Source organism: Thunnus thynnus, chromosome 7 (genome assembly GCF_963924715.1).
Source record: "Thunnus thynnus chromosome 7, fThuThy2.1, whole genome shotgun sequence".
NCBI lineage: Eukaryota > Metazoa > Chordata > Actinopteri > Scombriformes > Scombridae > Thunnus > Thunnus thynnus.
Window position 1 is genome coordinate 33132992 of NC_089523.1, and position 21070 is coordinate 33154061.

The window sequence follows — 21070 nt, forward strand, 5'->3', positions numbered from 1 at the left end:
CCTCTACAGAGATCTTAGTCTGTCAAGAGACATGGATTTATGACACGCCAGAGGCACTCACACATTCTTTCATGGACTCATTCAAAAAGAGGATTTAAAAAACAAAAAACAAAGGACCTCTTCTTTAAAAAGGACATTAAGTAAAAACGTTACACTTCTTCAGAGTCGATGAGATTAAGACAGTTCATTATATTCTCTCTGTTAAACTAAGTTTGATTCAATGCTAATTAAGAATGTAATCATTCTTTAAGCCAGAAATTATTCATCTGGAGATGGTAAACAATATTGTAGTCTAACCCTGAAGTTTGTGTGACTTAAAATGATTTAGTTATTAATTTATAGATAAATATCTTAAATTACGGTGTGACCATACTATCCTCCTGTGGTCAGTAGAAGTAGGATTTTGAGCAACAAATGGTATGTATGTTTATGTATCTGCAGTTAATTTGCTGTTCTAACCTTTAGATTTACTAAGTATGAGACATTTACAGTTTAGATAAGTGAGGAATTAATATTCAGTAGTCATAAAATAGAATTTTGTTAACATTAAAAAGTAGGTTTGTTTGGTATGTTTTATTAAAGCTGAACTAATGGCTCAGCAGGTAAAAGTACAGTGGCCTGGACACACTACAATTTAAGAAAACACACTCAAATAGACAAAACACTTTCACCATTCTGATAACAAAAATGTAGCATAATAAAACATGCTTCAAATACAGAAAAAATAGGTTAGTTGTGTTCTCAGTTTTGTTATGTTTTGCATGTGTTTTGTTAAGTTGCACTGCATTGAGCTCTCAGGGGCACCGTAGAAAAGGGAATGGGTAATAAATTGTGACCATTAAAGAAGATCTTAACAGTTTTCGCCTGTAGTGAATTTATAACTGTTGTTAATTAAGAAAGGTGTATTCATTGATAACTTTACATGCCTCTCTGATTTCTTGAGTTTGCATTTTGAGATATATCTGACTTATGTAGAAGCCTCGTCAGTGAATTTTTTGAGTAGTTAACTGCTAGGCAAAACTAAAATCTAACATTAGGAAAAGAAATAAAAGACAGAAATGTGCAAAATATGAATGGCTTGGTCAAATTGGAACTCAAAAGTTTTTGTTGGGAGCTCCATTGAAGGGGCCAAATACAATAAGAGTAGCAACCACAGCTGCTCGCAGCTTTTGTGCTGTTGTTTGTGTTTCATACATGCTAATTTTTCTTTAGCAAGGAAAACAGTCTAAACTTCCTTTATCCCACACACGTACAAAGAGTTCATGAAACAAATGTTATTAAAAGACAGTGATGTGCTTGTCAGCAGATCTATCAATAACAACCCGTGGAGACATTCTGTACTGCGTTGTTGCTATTTGGCATCAAGAAAATGGTCAGAAGAGCCCCAAGGAATCTTGAGGAGCTAAGTTCTAAACACTTTAGCATACATTAGGGTTTTAAAACATCTGTTAATGCTAATGCTTAAAGCCAGTGAAATAAATCAAAGTCTGATTAAAGAGTCATTGGTTTCTATATTTAACATTTTGTATTTTGCTTTATCAAAAGAAAAATTACCAAGCACATGAAGGGGGCAAATGTTAATTAAATCTTCTACAGAGCGCAAAGATTTGGACCACTCAGCTGTAATGATTAAAAAAAATCTGTTCTGTTCAGCATCTATTTTCTGTACCTTGACAGTTGCGTTTAACTTTGGACTATCCAAATATAGTAATATAATAGTTTTTTTCCCAATTGCATGTAATTCTTCACCAAACATCTGTAAAATCTAGAGACTACATTCTTTTAACGTGTTTCATTTACTGTGGTTAGCCAAGGTCTTAAGTTATATTCTCTGTTAAAAAGCTGCTGTGGATAGTGAAAGTAAACCATTTTTTATTTTCACAAACATGGTTTAATGTACTTAAGACATACCTGCAGTCATATGGCGTGGTGTTATTGATATTCCAGGTGTTAAAAGGAGCCCGTTTGCCTGTTGTAGTGGGTATGTCTGGTGGCCTCTGGCTGGTGAATGTTGGTAGACAGTCTATGGACTGTGCCAACGGAGAGCGTGGTTCAGCAGGATTTGATTCTGGACTTTGAACCGATGACCACGGACGTGGTGCTGCCCCTTCTCTTGCTTTGTGACCATCGGGGGTTTCTGTGACTATATGACTAGAACCCTTTGAGGGGTCAAAGATCATGTGCAAAGGCTGATTTGGGGCTGATGGAACAACCAGTTTGCCTGAGGATCCGTAGTTAGGTGGCTCATCTGAAAAGACCACTGTTGAACCTTGTGGAAACATCCTGGTTTGTGAAGAAGAATCGTTCAAATCATGCTTGGTTTCATTTAACATCATCTGCTCACTCGGGGGCTCATCTTTCTCTGGGCCTTCAGAGGTACCCAGGGAGGTGAGGCTTCCATCCCCCTGTTGAAGAGCTTCTCTCTGGGCATCCTCTCCAGTCAGTCCTGGGTTTGGCCCCTGGTTCTGTGTAGATGCTACCATCAGTACCAGTTCTCCTGGAGTTCCCTCTCCACCCCTGGGTCCTGTGCACACTAGGGATTCAGGCCCTGCATGAACACTCCCACTTTCATTATGTTGTGTATAATTTTTGTCTTGTACATAATGTACCGCTGGCATATCCTGCTTATGTTTGTTCAGCTCATCCCCATCTTTGGAAATGTTTGACTGTGGTATGCTATGAGCAGAGAGAGTTGGCTCCGAGCTTGCCACGTGGGCAATGACAGATGATGAGTCTTCTCTGACTGAGTAAACACGAAGTCCACCACTCATCTCTGACCTGCAGACAATGAGGAGGAGAATCATACAGTCAGGATATGAGTCAAGAGTCAGAGACGCAACAAGTAAGAATCTCTCTGCCAGTCAACACAAAATGGTAATGTACATTAAGGAAAATAATAGATGATGACTGTATGTAATGTCTCTATGACAGTATCTTAAACAGCAGTTCCTCTAGCCACTAGATTCTTGTTCCATACAAACTGAGAATGGGAAACCTACTAAATCCTGTTTTCTTTATATTTTTGCACCAAAAGACATAAACACATCAGTATTTCCTGATTGTATGATGGATTGAATGACTTGTTGAAATATTTCTCACGTACTTGAGGGTCAAAAGTCTTGAGGGTCAATTTTAACAACTTGGCAGAGCTGAGGTAGGATAAAATATTGGCAAAGACCACTGCTGTGTGCTATTTCCTGAGAGACATATCAACTGAGCACACTATCGCTACCAAGCATACCTCTTTTTAAACCTTTATATCTTTCTAATGAAACTGTATTTTTAAAAATCTACATTAAGACTTGCATTGTAAGGGGTGAAAAAAGATATACAGACAATGACATTTCGTTTCATAAATGTAAATAGGACAGAATTTGTTTGAGTGAATTTGAATTTGTTTTTAGGTTGTTTGAGTTTACTAGTATAAATATTTACCGTTATATTTTTATTTCATGTTAATCACAGACCACTTTAATGGGTTGTGTAGTGCATGACGCATTCCCAGTCCTGTTGTTGTTGCATTGTTTACAGTTGTCAACAGATGTCAAGAAGTCATAGAGTAATTAATGGCCCCTTTAGAAGGGGCCATTAATTACTAATATTTCTGTAAATATTATCCACTCACCCCTCTCTTTTTTCTGTCTCTTTAGTATCTGCATGATTCAGGACTTCGCAGTAGTCCCTGAACTCTGTGACGCTACGATCCAAGGTCGTGGTGGACATCAGGGGGTTGTCACTGGCAGAGCAGCCCAGGCTGGAGCTCTGATCTTCAGGTTGCGCACTGAGGTGATTCCTAGATGCTGTAGAAGTCAAGGATGTGTCTGTGGAGATAATGTAACGTTTGTCCTGGGCTGGACTGGATGACCGACATCTGAGTGAAGTGGACGCATTTTCCTCAGGCGTGGTGAAAGTCTGGGAGTTGTCACCTGATCTACAGTCCACGCTGGAGTCTCTTTCTTTGGTTAAGGCAGAGACAAAGTCCCTGGGTCTGGAGAGGGCGAGTCCATTTGTCTGGTGGTGACAGGCTGGGGTCAGCTGCTCTTTGACTAACACATGACCAAACAGCAGAGGATCACTGGGGACCATTGCTGTCTCCTGAAAATCTAGAAGAAAACCGTGAACAAATACCTCAGTAATGGATTATAACTGATCATAATGACACAAACAGAGATATTGGTCTATATCATTTAAAATTGTGAGCTGAGTAGCAACAATGTGGATCAGTCTGTTGGTTCAGCACTTTGGTTTTGGTCTAACTAAATCTCCAGGAAACCCCAAGTCAATGAATCTTAGAAAAAGTTTTAGAAAGGCCAACCTACCATTCATCAGGCTCTCTGCTGTGTTAGTCCTCTCCTCCTGAATCCTGTGGTCCTCCTGGTTCATGGTTTGGGTCTGGTACTGTCTGTAAGCCTTGGTCTGGGTTTGGCTTTGGTAATGACTCCACATCTGGCTTTTGGTTTGGGTCTGTAACTGCTGCCTGGTTTGACTCTGAACTTTGGTCTCGGAGTGAGTTTGGGTTCCATACTTGGTCTCTGTTCGGGTATCTGATTGGTGTTTTGCCTCAGCATGAGTTGGACCATGACATGAGTTTGCATATGCATGACTTTGGATGTCGTATTTCGGCTGTCTGTTGGTTTCCTTTTGTGTTTGCTGTCGGTGTTTAGTTTGGGCCTGAGATTCAATCTGTGTCTGGCTTTTAGTCTGTGCTGAAAGTCCAGACAGTCTAGCTGAGCCCCAGGACTGGTTCCTTACAGAGCTGATCCGTTTCTGATGCAGTGGGACCTTCATGGTGCTGGCTTTGGCACTATACATCCGGGCCAATGTTTGGACCTTGCTCAGAATACGCTCTGAGTTCTCCATCAGCGCGGGGTCCACCACAGGGCTGGCCTCAAAGAACCCTATACCTGCTACATCTGATCCCATGCCCTCAAACAAGGCCCGGTTGGCAGTGACAATCTTGGAGTGGCGGGACCATCGGCCTACTTTTATCTGACTGGGAAGATCATCAAGGTTCCCACTGGTCTTGACAAGGTCTCTTTGTTTGCTTTTTGTCCAATCGGACTGAGTTTTGGTCTCAGTTTTGTCACATCGCTCTGTATTTGGCAGAGGTGATGAGGGTTCTTTGCGGCTTGTCTTTGGTTCTGCTGGGGCTGCTTGGTTAGATCCATGCCTGTTCATAACAGCTTGCTCTAAAGCATTTGTTGTTGTTTCATCTCTGCACTTACTCTGTTTGGTGATACATAGTCCATCTCCTTGCAGTGAATTTCCACCTTTCTCCCCAGTAGTCACAACACTTGTTTTCACCTCCTGTACATCCTCCACTCCTTCTTCCGATCGGTCTTTGCAGCCTTTCCCATTTGTGCCCTGAATCCCTGTCTCTTCTCCAACAGGCTTGATTGGGTTTGACTGTAAATTCAGTCCCATTTGGTTTGTGTTGTCCTGCATCAGAGAGGATGTTGATGACTTGTCTGGTCCACTTTCTCCCTCTGCCTCAAAATCCAGGGAGCTGATTGGTTTATCTGCCTGCCCATCTTTCTCTGCATCTGCTGAGAGTGGAGGTTGGGAAGAGGCGGAACCAGTGGGGGAAACTACCTCTTGATCAACCTCTCCATCAGTTATTTCAGTTGTTTCACACTTTTGTTTCCCATTCTCTGGCTCCCCCTGGTGTCCACTTATATCAAAGCGTGACACAGACTCCTTCACCAAGCCAGAGGGGATTTGTGAGAAACTGTTTCTCCTTCTTGATGTCACTCCTTCCTGTCCATCTTCCTCTGCATCCTCTTCGTCCTCCTCAGCCTCAGCTGCTGCCTTGTAGTAACTCCTGATTTTTTCGATGATATTCTTGTCACGCTTGGTGAGGTGGGAGCCTCTTTTGGGTTGCTGGCGGCTCTGGATGGGATGATGACGGTGATCTGGATTTGGGGAGTAAGTGGTGGCCTCTGTGTTTGCCTCCTCGCTGACTAAGTGACAACTTGCCTCTCTCTCCTCCTCTGCCAAGATGGAGGACTGAAGGTCTGATGTAGGAATAGGGGAAGAGAGAGGTGTTGGAGTGGGGTGGGTGCTCTCTCCCTCTCCTTCATCCTTTGCTTTCTTCACTTGTTTCTTTCTTTCCACCTCTACTTTTTGTGTCTCTCCATCTGCCCCCACTCCCTTTTCCACTTGACTTGTTGCATCTAGAATTTCATGGACTTCATCTGTAGTTGTCTCATTTTCAAGTCCATTTTCCTCCTCAGAGCCACCAGTCTGGCTTCGGAGGGTGCTGATGACCCCTGTCTCTACTTTATCCTGCTCCTGTTGCACTGTGGTTCTTTGTTCTGGGCTGGAGGGACAGGCGACTGGGGGCAGTGGGCAGGTGAAGTTGGTCTGGTTAGATGGAGGCTGGGTATCCTCGTGCTGCTCCTTAAAAGAAAAGTAAGAAAACATTTTTAAAAAAAAGATTCACTCCACAATTAACTATTTTATCTGGTGCTTCATATATCTATGAAGATGCATCTTGGAGTCATGAAAATAGTGACATGACTTAAAGGATGCTCCAGAACAAAGAGTTGCAGAATGAATAGAATAAATGGAACTCTTATTTGAAGGATTACTGTGGTCTACTGCCCAGACTCCATGAAATGTGATTTTGGTTCCCCCCCCTGACCTTTCCACTAGTGCCAACTGCAGGCATTTACAAACAAGAAATATCAACATATATGAGGCAGATTTCCATATGCTTTTCTGAGCTCATTAATGCTCCCCAGATTACAAACTCAAATTTATTGAACTCACTCATGCAATGAACTAGCAAGGCTCTAAAAATACAGCAAAATTGTCTGTAAGTTCAGTCTTATTTGTGTTTTTTTCTGGCTCTCAACTGCCTGATGAACTGCTCTTTAGGAGACTACACTAGATTAAAGATGATTTATGTGCAGGTTATGTGTATCAGGTGGTAAATTGAGTCCTTTTCGAGTAGAGTAGAGTCTTTTATGTCACATATGAAGTCCATTAGAGTGCATTCTAACCGTAGAGTCAGTATGAATGGCGGTGAGTCCTTCTCTGGCTCTGCTCTGGTTGATGAACTCCAGGATCTCTTCTGTGATGGACAGGGTGGGAGGAGGGCCGAGGGAGGTCAACTCCTCCTCCTCCTCTTCCTCCTCATTGGAACAGAGGAAAATAGAAAATAATAGATTTTAATAGAATAGAACACTATTGGTTTTACACAAGCAGGGGTCAAGTCCAAGTTGGTTAAATCAACTAAATTCAAGATATTAATTTTCACAATTTCACTTTATTTAAGTCTGATTTGCCTTATTGGATGCTGATACCAAAGTATCAATCTAATCAATCTAATCCACTGTAATGTCTAATCTAATCTATTCCAGTCAATTTCAATCTCAGGTCTGGTCTAAACTAAAGTAAACTAAAGTAAAGTAAACTGATTGACGTGATGTGACGTTAGATTAGATCAGATTAGTTTAGATTAGACGTGATGTTATGTGACATCAGATTATATTAGACTGGATTAGATTACATATGACATTAGATTGGATTAGATTAGATTAGATTAGATTAGATTAGATTAGATTTGACCTACCCTGAACTGCTGTTCAATTAGTACCATCACGTCAGGTCAGGTCACATCATGTCTAATGTAATCTAATGAAATTTAAAATAATGTAATCTGATCTAAACAGATCACGTCACATCTTGTTTCATCTATTCTAATCTAATCTAATCCGTCTAATCTCAGCCTCGTCACGGTAAAGTACCTCTTCTTCCTGGTTTGGTTGCAATTGTGACGTCAGCCGTGATTCGCTCCGCTCAGCCTCCACCTCGATGACGGAGGATGCGAGTGTGCTGCTGCTGCCCGCTGAGCCCAGACTGTCCGCTTGGCACAGCTCACCCTCGCTGCCCGCCTGCTGCAAAAACACCACGACATTACCACCACGATATTTTAAACCACTGAGTGCTTTACAAACCAACAGTAGTATTAATATCAAAGAAGAAGAGTGGAGAAGGAAGAATGTAGCAGTGCTCAGTTTAAATGAAATTAAGTTCTCTATGTTTACATGTTACGTGGACCAAGCCCATCAGTCATGTGACGCAGCAAAAAAAAACAGCACATGCATAAAGCAAACACACATAAACGAGTGAGACACTGTCTTACCGTCAAAGCTGGAAGGATTCCCCAGGCGGTGCAGAAGAGACGAAGGAATGTGATGGAAAGAGAGACAGACATGTTTTTAAGATGTTGTTGTTGGTTGCCAGGAACTTATCAGCAGCAGTTCTGTCTCAGATATTTTGAATGAGTGGGGCTGCAGGCCTGCTATGCGGGGCTGCACTAAAACAGAAGCCTGCAGTCATACCAGTCACGCCAGTAACATCAACAACAAAACAAGTCCAGATACATCTGGGAGAAATCAGATGCTTTCAATACCAACGCGTTAAGTAAATACCAATACATTCTTCAAGAACAATGGGGCTCACTCATCCAAACAAATTTGATCTTCAGTGGTCAATATCAGTCAATATCATCTCAGAGGCAGATTTCCAGTAACTTTGGGCTTATTTGTGTTCCCAAGAATACAAACACGAATTTAGAGTAAGATTTCAGCTCCACTTAACAAGTGGAAAGAAAACTCTTCTATTATTTTTAGTTGGAAGGAACAAATGCCTAAAATGAGTGATAGTGGTCGATGGGTCGATTAGTTTTTTATGAAAGCTGCCAAATTGGTGTAAATATAAGAAACTTGCTCACCGTTGGGATGAAAAGCTGCTTCGATGTCTTTAGCTGGAGCTGGAAGAGAAACAGACACTTGGCTCAGTGCTTTGATGAATATTCACAGAGTAAGAGCACACGTCTCTCTGCTGTCCTGAGGTTCATATGTCTATAATATTTTGATTTGCAAGCAGTTTTTGTCCTTCTCAAACCCGGTGTTGACAGGTTTAGCTGTAGTGAGGAAACTGCTCTGTCTGTAGGTGTTACACCTGCAATCTCTGGCAGAAGCGTTTTTGGCTCAGGCCCTGTTTACACCTGGTATTAACATCCATCTCGGGTGATCCGAGGTCACTCAGGACGCATGTGGAAACGGATGTTAATGCCAAGTGTAAACAGACGTACTTCAAGCTGTCCACTTGTGAACGGATCACCCAAGACCCATGTTAATACCAGGTGTAAACAAGACCTCAGAGATAGATGAAAAGCTGCCGGCGGTGCCTCTGTCTGTGTCTCCCTGACTGTCTCCCAGTGCGTCTGTGTCTACATGACTGTCTCCTGGTGTCTCTCTGTCTCCCTGACTGTCTCCTGTTGTCTCTGTGTCTACCTGACTGTCTCCTGGTGCCTCTCTGTCTACCTGACTGTCTCCTGTTGTCTCTGTGTCTACCTGACTGTCTCCTGGTGCCTCTCTGTCTACCTGACTGTCTCCTGGTGCCTCTCTGTCTACCTGACTGTCTCCTGTTGTCTCTGTGTCTACCTGACTGTCTCCTGGTGTCTCTCTGTCTCCCTGACTGTCTCCTGGTGCCTCTCTGTCTACCTGACTGTCTCCTGTTGTCTCTGTGTCTACCTGACTGTCTCCTGGTGTCTCTCTGTCTCCCTGACTGTCTCCTGGTGCCTCTCTGTCTACCTGACTGTCTCCTGTTGTCTCTGTGTCTCCCTGACTGTCTCCTGGTGTCTCTCTGTCTCCCTGACTGTCTCCTGGTGTCTCTCTGTCTCCCTGACTGTCTCCTGGTGCCTCTCTGTCTACCTGACTGTCTCCTGGTGTCTCTGTGTCTACCTGAATGTCTCCTGGTGCGTCTGTGTCTCCCTGACTGTGTCCTGGTGTCTCTATGTCTACCTGACTGTCTCCTGGTGTCTTTGTGTCTACCTGACTGTCTCCTGGTGTCTCTGTGTCTCCCTGACTGTCTCCTGGTGCCTCTGTGTCTACCTGACTGTCTCCTGGTGTCTCTGTGTCTACCTGACTGTCTCCTCGTGCGTCTGTGTCTCCCTGACTGTCTCCTGGTGCATCTGTGTCTCCCTGACTGTGTCCTGGGTGTCTCTATGTCTACCTGACTGTCTCCTGGTGTCTTTGTGTCTACCTGACTGTCTCCTGGTGCGTCTGTGTCTCCCTGACTGTGTCCTGGTGTCTCTGTGTCTACCTGACTGTCTCCTGGTGTCTCTGTGTCTACCTGACTGTCTCCTGGTGCCTCTGTGTCTACCTGACTGTCTCCTGGTGTCTCTGTGTCTACCTGACTGTCTCCTCGTGCGTCTGTGTCTCCCTGACTGTCTCCTGGTGCGTCTGTGTCTCCCTGACTGTCTCCTGGTGTCTCTGTGTCTACCTGACTGTCTCCTCGTGCGTCTGTGTCTCCCTGACTGTCTCCTGGTGCGTCTGTGTCTCCCTGACTGTCTCCTGGTGTCTCTGTGTCTCCCTGACTGTCTCCTGGTGCATCTGTGTCTCCCTGACTGTCTCCTGGTGTCTCTATGTCTACCTGACTGTCTCCTGGTGTCTCTGTGTCTACCTGACTGTCTCCTGGTGCGTCTGTGTCTACCTGACTGTCTCCTGGTGCCTCTGTGTCTCCCTGACTGTCTCCTGGTGTCTTTGTGTCTACCTGACTGTCTCCTGGTGTCTCTGTGTCTACCTGACTGTCTCCTGGTGTTTCTGTGTCTACCTGACTGTCTCCTGGTGTTTCTGTGTCTACCTGACTGTCTCCTGGTGTCTCTGTGTCTACCTGACTGTCTCCTGGTGTTTCTGTGTCTACCTGACTGTCTCCTGGTGTTTCTGTGTCTACCTGACTGTCTCCTGGTGCGTCTGTACGGCAGGTTTCCCTCCAGCAGCAGCGGCAGACCCCTCCTGGACTTCTCAGGTGTGTACATCAGCAGCTCTGGAGGCTCTGGAGGGACAAACAGAGCGGAGACCGTCAGTCATTTATTATTGGATGCATTCAGCTTCTTTCAAATTCAAAGAATCCTGTACACAAGTAACTCAACTCTGGTTTATTTGTTGAACCACTTATAGAAGAGAACCACACTAGTGGTTTTACACCATAAACTACAAATCATATTAAACCTTAAATTAAGGTTGTGTTCATAGATGCTCTGACATCTGAGATTTAAAAGTTAAAGAGTAATCAAACATCAAATCTAAATAATCAGAACTACAAAATCTTCTAAATTTATATTATTTTTATATTTTGTCATTATACATATTATATTATTATTATTTATTTAAAAAATATCATAAAAACCAAAGCAGCAGAAGCCAAGATATCTGGACTTTTAGTCCAAAACACTTCAAAAACACCAGAGCCTACATTTCCCACAATGCAACTCAATATTCTTATTAGTAAAGCCCTCAAACTCCAAACCTCCACTTGGTAATGCAGGCTTTCTCTTATAAGAGTCCAGCACCATGTTTTTTTTGTTTGTTGTTTTTGGATTTCCATTTCTTTTTTTTTCATTCTTTCTTAATTTAACTTTATTGAAAACAATCAAATTTAAAACACAATAACATATAAATAAGTATAAGAACAAAAAACGGAGACAAAGTTCCAGGGAATTAAATCATACAAATAACCAAACAACATCAAACAACTGTGTTCACAGCCTGAGTAACACTAACCGATGAGTAAACTGATCTTTAGGTGTGAAATCACCATGAAAACTGTCTTTATCGATTGTATTTATTGATGGATCTGCAGCACAAAGAAAGAGACAACTAACCCTGACCTGACTGACGCCTGCCGCGGTGATAGCCGTGGACGTCGTCCAGTCGCGGCGAGGCAGACGACTTCTTCAGGTTGTCCTGGTCGAACTGAGGGGCTGAAAAACAGGAAGTGATGTCACCTCATCCGCTTCTGCTGAAAACAGCTTCTCAGACTTACAATAAGAAATGTCCACAGTCTGCTTAATGCCTTACTTTTCTATCTACTTATTATTTTATTCAGCTTTCTTTATTATCATTATTATCGTTATTATTATTATTATGTGACATCCCCTTACAGTAACCTCGGACATGTTGTAAGTGACATATGTTTCTAACAAAGAGGAACAACAAAAACACAACAATTAAAAATTAAAAAAAAGCTTTTCAGAATTTCAACAAATGACAAACAGTACAAAACACGTCAGGCACAAAACAAACAAAGGAATACAGGCTGAAAACATAAGAAACGATACATAAAAATATATGAAATGAGGGATCAGAGTTTCCTATTCATAAAGTTTTTATAGACGAGATGCAACAATAAAACAAACACAAACATAAAGCCTTAAAGACTCTCAATATATGTAATTTTTTTCTCTTTTCTCTTTCTTTTAAGTTAGAAATCTGTATTTTACTGTTTGTTATCGAGCCGTTTTTGCAATAAAAAGTAGAGATGACTTTTTAAAGTTATTTTATCTTTGCAACAGAATCTTTAAAATAATGACAAGCAGTGTGTGTGTGTGTGTGTGTGTGTGTGTGTGTGTGTGTGTGTGTGTGTGTGTGTGTGTGTGTATGTGTGTGTGTGTGTGTATGTGTGTGTGTGTGTGTGTGTGTGTGTGTGTGTGTGTGTATGTGTGTGTGTGTGTGTGTGTGTGTGTGTATGTGTGTGTGTGTGTGTGTGTGTGTGTATGTGTGTGTGTGTGTGTGTGTGTGTAAACTCACACTGACAGAAGTTGTCTCCCAGGACCTGCCTCGCCTGGAAAGAATCATCGAGACAGAAAATATTCTCACGTCAGTACAACTTTAATACAAGTTAGAGGATGAATGTTTCCTCCCGATGACGCATACGTCGATCACACATACGGGACAGGTTTCACAATATTCCGTTGTCTGTCTCAAAACAACAGTCAGGAGCCCATATGAACAGTGAAACATGTTTTTCTCGCTGTAATCACTCCTCCTGTTCATACTGGATATTAAAAGATCCTTCAAATGTGCTTTCAGTGTAATTGATGGAGGCCAAAACCCACAGTGTGTCCACACAGTCATTTAAAAGTAGATGTGAAGCTTATATTCAGCTTCATCAGTCTGAGTTAGTCATATCAAGTGGATATCTGACACATTTACAGTCTTTTTAGCATCAAATTCCCTCTTTGTGTTTCCTCGGACAGTGTTTCCCTGTTGAGCTGCAGGTGGAAGTATAGTAACAAAAAGAGGAACTTTGGCACTAAAAAGACTGTAACATTGAAAGATATCTACTTGATTTGACTCATTTGGACTCTGAAGCTTCATATTAGCTTCAGATAAACTTTCAAATACACAGAAGGAGGACGTAAGTGCATTATGAAGGGATCTTCTAATGGTCAGTATGAACGGGAGGAATGATTACAGCAATAAAGAACATGTCTCACTGATTATTTGGGCTCCTGATTGTTTTTTTAAGACAAACATGGATGTGTTTTAATGAGGTGAACTAAAGTTAATAATGATAAGAAGAACAGTGCTGTTAAAACACAGCAGCATTTATTACTACAGGTTTTCCCTGTGATGGATTTTGTGGCAGCCTTTAAAATGCAGTAAAACCTTAAATGACCAGCAGGTGGCAGCAGAGACCAACAGAAAACTACAGAGCTTCTGCACCAATATTTCACATCTACTACTGATGCTACTGCAACCACACGACTTCTACTTCTTCTATTACTTCCTGTACTTCAGGGATACTACTCTAATATCAGTATAATAATTATAGTGATAATAACAGCCAAACTCTTTTAGTAAAACTTGAATTTACAGCCTGATGTCTCTCTTCCTTCCGTCTTTACCTTCTGTGGAAGTGAAGCAGGATGGTTTTCTACGATCAGTCTCTTGAGGTAGTGCACCCACAGCCTCTTCTCCTCCTGGTTCTTTGTCTGCAAAAAGTCACATTATGACACGTTGGCTACTGTCATCCATACCTTACTGTATATATTACTTTATCATGCAGAGATATTAATCATTTGTTTATGTTTCTGTGCTGTAAGCCTGCAGATGTTTAACTTCTTTAACTGTATAATAATAATCTTTTCAAAACCGACGCTACAAACATTCATCCACATAAAAGAAGAAATTAAAGGAGAAATAAAAATATGAAGTAAAATCAGGAAAGATTCTCCAGTGTCATCATGTTTTAGGAAAAGATTTAAAAGATGTCACTGACTCAGTCAATCTGGTTTCCTGTAAAGACTCTGCCCCCTCTAGTTCTCAGCCTCTGGAACAGATAAAGACCTCTGCACGAAGATCTCAAACTACATACAGGCTCGTATGATACTAAGAGGTCAGAAATAAACTACGGAGAGAGGCCATGAAGTGATCGGTCAGATCCTAAAATCAATTCTAAAACATTCTGGGAGCCGCTGTAATAACAGAGCTGATGTGATCACAGCTGTTGCTTCCTGGCAGCTTAGTTTGGCTTTTTTTTTTGTGATAATTTCATAAGTTGCTCATTTGTTTTCGATCATTTCTACCACTGACAGAGAATGTCACCTAAGGCCATGATGATAATCAGGAAGAAGAAATATTAACTACTGGTGTTGGCGGGTGGATGTGGGTTCATCTAATGTACCTGAAGTACTTACACTTTTAAATCCCTTCTAAAAATAGACTTTTATAGATGTGCTTTTATTTGATCTTTTCTTGTTTGGCGCTCATGGTTTTAATTTTCCCTTTGATCTCCTTTTCTTGTCCTTTACCTCATTCCTGTGGGCATTAAGGGTGCGCCTGCATACAAAAACATTATTCTGCAAAGCACAAATAGTGGGTTTTATCCGAATATTTGTTTCATACATTCATACATTTGTTGGGGGTGTTCCCCAGAGATAAAGCTGAGCTACTGACACAAGCAAAGTTCTCCCAAGAGACTCTCCATAACCTGTTGTTCCCCTTCTCCTTTCCACAAAAAAATAGGAAATGAATGAAAAGTGCAAAGCAAGAGTCACCTTTGAAGTTCCTCCCTACATGTTAAATGCTGTGCTGTCTCTGTGTTATGGGTGTATAAATAGGTAGAGGTCTGTCTGCATGAGGTGATGAGTAAAGATTTATCTCAGTAGTTGGCGCAGTCGTCTTTGATCTGGGAGACTCCAGTTCTGGAGACCCGGTGTGGGGACCTCCTTCATAACGTAGTTTACTCATGAACACTGATTGTAACACTTTCTAAAATTAAAAGTGTCATAAAAACAAAAACAGGATTTTTAAGCCTCTTTCTACTTTTATTCGAAGACAAATACAGATAAAAATAATTTTGCTGCCTCAACAGATACAAATACTGGGATCTCTGCACATCTCTAGTGGGCATCGTTGTATTTTGTTTTAACACTAATTTAAAAATGCATTGATTATTCATATGTGCTTTTGCTGTGTTTTGTGTTTATAAATGTGCAGACAGTGTTCAGCACTTTGTAAAAAGTGCTACACATATAAGGATATTATTATTATTATTATTACCTCTGTGGTCAAACCTGACATGAAACTGCTGCTCTCTGCCTTCTATCTTCCTACCAGTCCATTAGGAATACTTCAGACCATGAAGAGCCTTACAATCAGTTCTAAAACATGCTGGGAGCCGGTGTGAAGACAAACTGAACCTGATGACTCCGACATGATCCTGGAGTCTTACACGTGAGCTCGGACGGATCGGATTTAGACCCGGATTGAAATGTTTAGAACTTCACGTCAGCTCTCACCTGGACGATGTGCTGCTGTTTGGGAATCGTCTGGTCGGACACTCTGAAACACAGCGGATCCTTCAGAGTCTCGACTAACAGCAGATTACAACACTGCAGCAGAGGAGACAAGATAAGACAGTGTTGTTATTATTATATATTGAAAAAGACGAGACAGCAGCATTAAATGAAACTCCTGCTGAAGTTTTACATGAAGCTGATTTCCAAAATCTTTTAAAAAACTACTTTATAAAACTGTTGTGTAGAAAAGTCTGTCAGCACTGTTAGAAATAAATAAAGTTTTTTTAGGTTTAGTGGCTCGTGAATCGACCAGCTTACGAATATGTGTGTGCTGTAGACGAACTGTTCCAGCCTCTTCTTGGCGATCAGCAGCATCTTATCGAACAGGAAGAACGCTCTCTCCTTCTTCACTCTGTGGACCTTGAAGGATCCTTCCAGAACCAGCTCTCCGAACCCGCTGAGATCCGGGCCGCTCCAGTTCACCAGGAGGGACTCGATTTCCTGTGAGGAGGTCAGAACAAACGGATTGATCAGACCTGGTAGATTTGTTGAACATATTTAATAAAAATGGTTTCTTGGTCCTCTAATGATTAAGATGCATGTAAAGCTGCAACTAACAATTATTTTATTAATTAATCACCTGATCACTTGGTCTATAAAACATCTGAAAAAATATACGTCATAGCTTTGTAAAGTCTAACATGATGTCTTCAAATTGTCGGATTTGTTTGACCAACAATCCAAAATCCAAAGATGTTCAATTTACAATCACATAAAACTAAGAAAAACATCAAATCCTCACAGTTGACTGGCTGAAAAAAGCTGCTGATTATTTTTTTGTCGCTCGACTAGTCGATTATTTGACTGATGGTTGCAGCTCTAGATGCATGTCATATCGTGTCTCTGCTTGAACTGTCTTATCAAGGCAAAAATGCCAAAAAAAAAAGTAAAAAAACGTAAAAAACAGAAGCCATTTGAACAACAAAGAGCCCATTTAGAAGTTTGACTTTAGCACCTGAACCTTCACAGAACTCTTTTAGACTCTCCTTTATAAAATCATGTGGTTCTACATACTTCAAATGCTCTAAAGATCTACATCCAGACAAGTCCAGGCCATCAGGGATTCATGTTTGTGGTAAAATGTTGTCCAGGTAAAACACACACACACAGTTCTCCAACTCCAGAAAGTCTTACGGGCAGCAGCGTCGGTTCATAAACTCCGGGGACTCGTTTCTCATGATCGTTGTGAGAATGTTACAAGTGACTGACAGAGTTCTGGGTTTGTTTTGGTGCTTTTTCAGGTCAAATATGATCCAAAATCTTCCAAAAACTGAAAGAAAATGCTTCTGTTACAGCTTTTTGGGCTCTGTGTCTTTTCTATAAACCCTTTTCTGCTCATATGGTTCTAAGTGAAAGGTGATATGTAGCGGGATATTTAACCCTCCTGTTGTCCTCGGGTCAAATTTGACCCGTTTTCAAATGTTTTTATATCACAAATATGGATTTCTTTCATCTAATTGCCTGAAAATCACATGGATGGTTCCATATCACACACTTTGTAAGTAAAAGTAATAATCACTACTTTCATTGAATTTTATTCAAATTTATAGTATCTGTGGACAAAGTCGAATGGTCGATGGGAAGACAACAGGAGAGTTAACTGACGGTAATGTGGACTATCAAAGATGAAGGATTTTAAAGTGCAGCACACATCAGACATGTCATACAGGAAGAGGAGGAGGAAGAAGTCAAAGTACAGCAGCCAGGATGGGTCAGTTTCACCAGGTTTAACAAAAAGAAGCGTCCAGAGCCGACTGTCCCATCTGATTCACAATATTAGAACAGTAGTAGCTCTCTGATGACAAGGCTCATAAATTTATTTGTAGGAATGCAGCTTTTGGAAGGATTTGAATATCATGCTTCCTTGATGCTTCCTCGCCACACATGTCGAGATGAAAGCAGTTTGTTGCTTTAAATTTTGATCACGAGTCAAAACAATCAAAGATCTTCTCCTCAGGAAACACTGAGAGACAAACCGGAAAGAATCTTTGAGAAAAATAAAACAATCTCTATAAAAGCCTGAAACTTTCTCCATCTGGGCTGGTTCACCTCTCGTTCCAGCTGCTGTGAGGTCAAAGGTCAACACCTGCACACGTCCTGCTCCGTGAATCTTTTCAGGGGTGAAAGTTTAAACTTATGAAACTCAAGTCAGCAGTTAAAATATTCCTAAACACACGACTGCAGTGTCTTTATTTTCCAGAAGTTTTGTCTGTTAATGAGTCAGTTCCACTGCTGGATGACAGGCAGGTGACCTTTGACCTCATACGAGCAGCTGTGAGAGAGACGGAGAAATATATATCAAGGTTCACAGATCCATATATGGTATAAACATCCAATGATAAACTAAACATTACAAATGAAGGTCGAAACGGTCATATTTCCCTCGAATTTCTAATTCATAAGATAATCTGATGAACTTTTGCCTCATTTGTTTATCTCATACAAACTCCACTAAATATCAGAGGAAATATTGTACTTTCTACTCCACTACATTTATTTGACAGCTTTAGTTACTTTTCAGATGAAGATTTGACACAATGGATAATATAACAAGCTTTTAAAATACAACACATTGTTAAAGATGAAACCAGTGGTTTCCAACCTTTTTGGCTTTTGACGTCTTACAAAAAGCAGTGTGTAGTCGGGGTCACATTTCACATGTCTATGAGTTGTTAACAGCTCCACCAAATAGTGATTTTTCCCTCTAAACTTCTCACATGCTTTCATTTCAATAAATGTTCAAATGATCCAATATTTCAGCAAAAATCAAAGATTAGAGAAAAAGTCCAAAAACTGAAAACAGATTTGTGTATCAGAACTTTGTTTTTTCTTCTTTCCTCTCCCATTAATCATCTCACCACCCCTCAGATTTATCTGCTGACCCTTTGGAGGGGCCCGACCCCTAGGTTGGGAACCACCGGACTAAACTAGCTAACTGTATATAAAGTAGTGTAAACTAGCTCCACCTCCAGCAGCTACAACAGTAACATGCTGCTCTAACACTGATGCTTCACTATTAATAATCTAATGATGTCATATATAATAATATATCAGTCAGAGGGACCAAACCACTACTTTTACTGCAATACTTTAACTACATCAAGCTCATAATACTTATGTACTTTTACTGCAATACTTTAACTACATCAAGCTCATAATACTTATGTACTTTTACTGCAATACTTTAACTACATCAAGCTCATAATACTTATGTACTTTTACTGCAATACTTTAACTACATCAAGCTCATAATACTTATGTACTTTTACTGCAATACTTTAACTACATCAAGCTCATAATACTTATGTACTTTTACTGCAATACTTTAACTACATCAAGCTCATAATACTTATGTACTTTTACTGCAATACTTTAACTACACCAAGCTCATAATACTTATGTACTTTTTTCATGCAGGACTTTTACTTGTAATGGAGTATTTCTACATTGTTGTATTAATACTTTTACTTCAGTAAAGGATCTGAGTACTTCTTCCACTGCTGGTTATTTAGTCTGCTCTGTTTTTAGTGGTTAAAAACAGATCATGGGTGTGATAAAGTGATATTCTCCAAATAAAAACATCATAAAAGTACTTTAGATACTTTAAGATTTAAACACATTTGAACTGAATTTAACTGAACTGACTCAAAATGTCTTAAAAAAAAAACATCTTGATGTTAAAGCGTTACAGAAATGACAGAAGAGGTGTTAAAACTCAGCTGGCGATTAGAGGAAGCTGACACACACACACACACACACACACACACACACACACCGCACACGTCTACGTGTGATGGAACAAGTTAATAACATGTCTCTGTGTGTGTGCGTAACGGTGTGAACACATGTTGGGGGGGAAGTTGAGGAAATGCAGCAGGGTTTGTAGAGTTTGACACCTGGAGGTCAAACAGCTGACCTCGTCTGTCTCTTTACACGCCTGAAGAGAAAAAAAACTGGTCGGAGGGTCGGAGAGGACGAAGCAGTCGGTCCAAAGAAAACCTCCAAAAACCTCTCCAGTTTACAGGAGGTGAGAAAACAGCCATCTCTTTTAAATTGACTGCACACTTTAAAGTTTTATTGAAAAGGTTCCATAAACTCTGCTGCGTTGTAATGGAAAATTTAATAAACAGATGTAGAAATGTTGAGATCTTTTTCTTACTACTTTGGATAATAAAAGTATTAAAAGCTCTACAAACCATGTGTGTGTGTGTGTGTGTGTGTGTTTACCTGTAGCCGGACGGCGTGCTCCTGTTTCCTCTTCATGTCGTTGATGTACCAGGCGACCGCTGTCATGGTGATGATGGCATCCTCGACGACCTCGTATCCGGGGTCACTCTTGTCGAAGTGTTTAGAAAGTTCCTGAGATGAGAGGAAACACTTCCATGTGAATAAAAGTCCTTCGCATGACGTCTGCTGCTTAGCTTCTGTCTGAAAGCTCGTGTTATGGTTCCAGTTTGTTTGGAATAAACAGAAGATGACGACAACACGGCTAATACAGAAATGATGACAGAATGATATTCACAATAGTTTATTCAGGAAACTATTTTCAGTCTAATATGATCTTCAGAGTAATGTCGGTTTACTTTCTTAAACTGACTTCCACCCAGGAACAATGCACAAATACGCACTAGTATCCTGGTTTTGATCATATTCAGGATGTGGCGTTTACATGGAACATGGGAAACCTGGTTATTCAGCTTCCTGTTTACATGATTCTAACAGTCTCCAGGTTTCTGATCATCTCTGTGCAGTTGTGTCTCAGCTTCTATGTTCTACGTGTACCAACGATGAATGTTCAGAAACCTGGATCAGGTGTTTACAGGTCACAGTATCCTGTCATGATCGGGTTTTCGGAGTACCCTTATTACCTTATCCTGGTGTCAGAAACATGGATATGATACCTGGAGTACTCCGGCCTGCAAACACCTGATCCAGGTTTCTAATTATTCACTGTTGGAAGAGAAATGTTAAATAAAATGAATAAGCATGTTTCTCATGTTCCATGTAAACGCTGCATCCTGAATATGATCAAAACCAGGATACTAGTGCACACGATTGTTTACTACACACGAAGCTTTGTTTTTATACCTTGTGCTGTTTACAACCTACAGTTTACAGACAGTTCAATATGCAAAATAGCTTTAAAATATATTTAGCATCATCTTCATTGTTAAGACGCTCTTAACATGCAGTAGGTGGTATTAGATGTACCACATGCAGTATTAGAAGTACTACATGCAGTATTTGAGGTACTACATGCAGTATTTGAGGTGTTACCTGCAGCAGTAGGTGGTATTTGAAGTACTACATGCAGTATTTGAGGTACTACATGCAGTATTTGAGGTGTTACCTGCAGCAGTAGGTGGTATTTAAGGTACTACATGCAGTATTAGAAGTACTACATGCAGTATT

At 40.8% G+C, this 21070-nt stretch overlaps 1 protein-coding gene across 9 annotated transcripts in view; it reads right to left on the reverse strand.

The window, feature by feature from the left end:
* The window catches only part of plekhg2 (pleckstrin homology domain containing, family G (with RhoGef domain) member 2), a 126159-nt gene that overhangs the window by 4633 nt on the left and 100456 nt on the right, over positions 1-21070 (reverse strand). For 3 of the 9 annotated variants that reach the window (XM_067595572.1, XM_067595579.1, XM_067595580.1), the window contains 13 exons: positions 19886-20017; positions 15917-16099; positions 15599-15691; positions 13703-13789; positions 12603-12636; positions 11678-11776; positions 10747-10848; positions 8733-8779; positions 7752-7901; positions 7005-7136; positions 4320-6399; positions 3626-4103; positions 1912-2778 (listed from right to left, as the gene is read on the reverse strand). In XM_067595572.1, the coding sequence (XP_067451673.1) occupies positions 1912-2778; positions 3626-4103; positions 4320-6399; positions 7005-7136; positions 7752-7901; positions 8733-8779; positions 10747-10848; positions 11678-11776; positions 12603-12636; positions 13703-13789; positions 15599-15691; positions 15917-16099; positions 19886-20017 (4484 nt within the window). Of the gene's footprint in view, positions 1-1911; positions 2779-3625; positions 4104-4319; positions 6400-7004; positions 7137-7751; positions 7902-8732; positions 8780-10056; positions 10083-10746; positions 10849-11677; positions 11777-12602; positions 12637-13702; positions 13790-15598; positions 15692-15916; positions 16100-19885; positions 20018-21070 lie in introns of all 9 variants that reach the window. The other 6 variants (XM_067595578.1, XM_067595576.1, XM_067595573.1 and 3 more) reach the window with 6 other exon arrangements.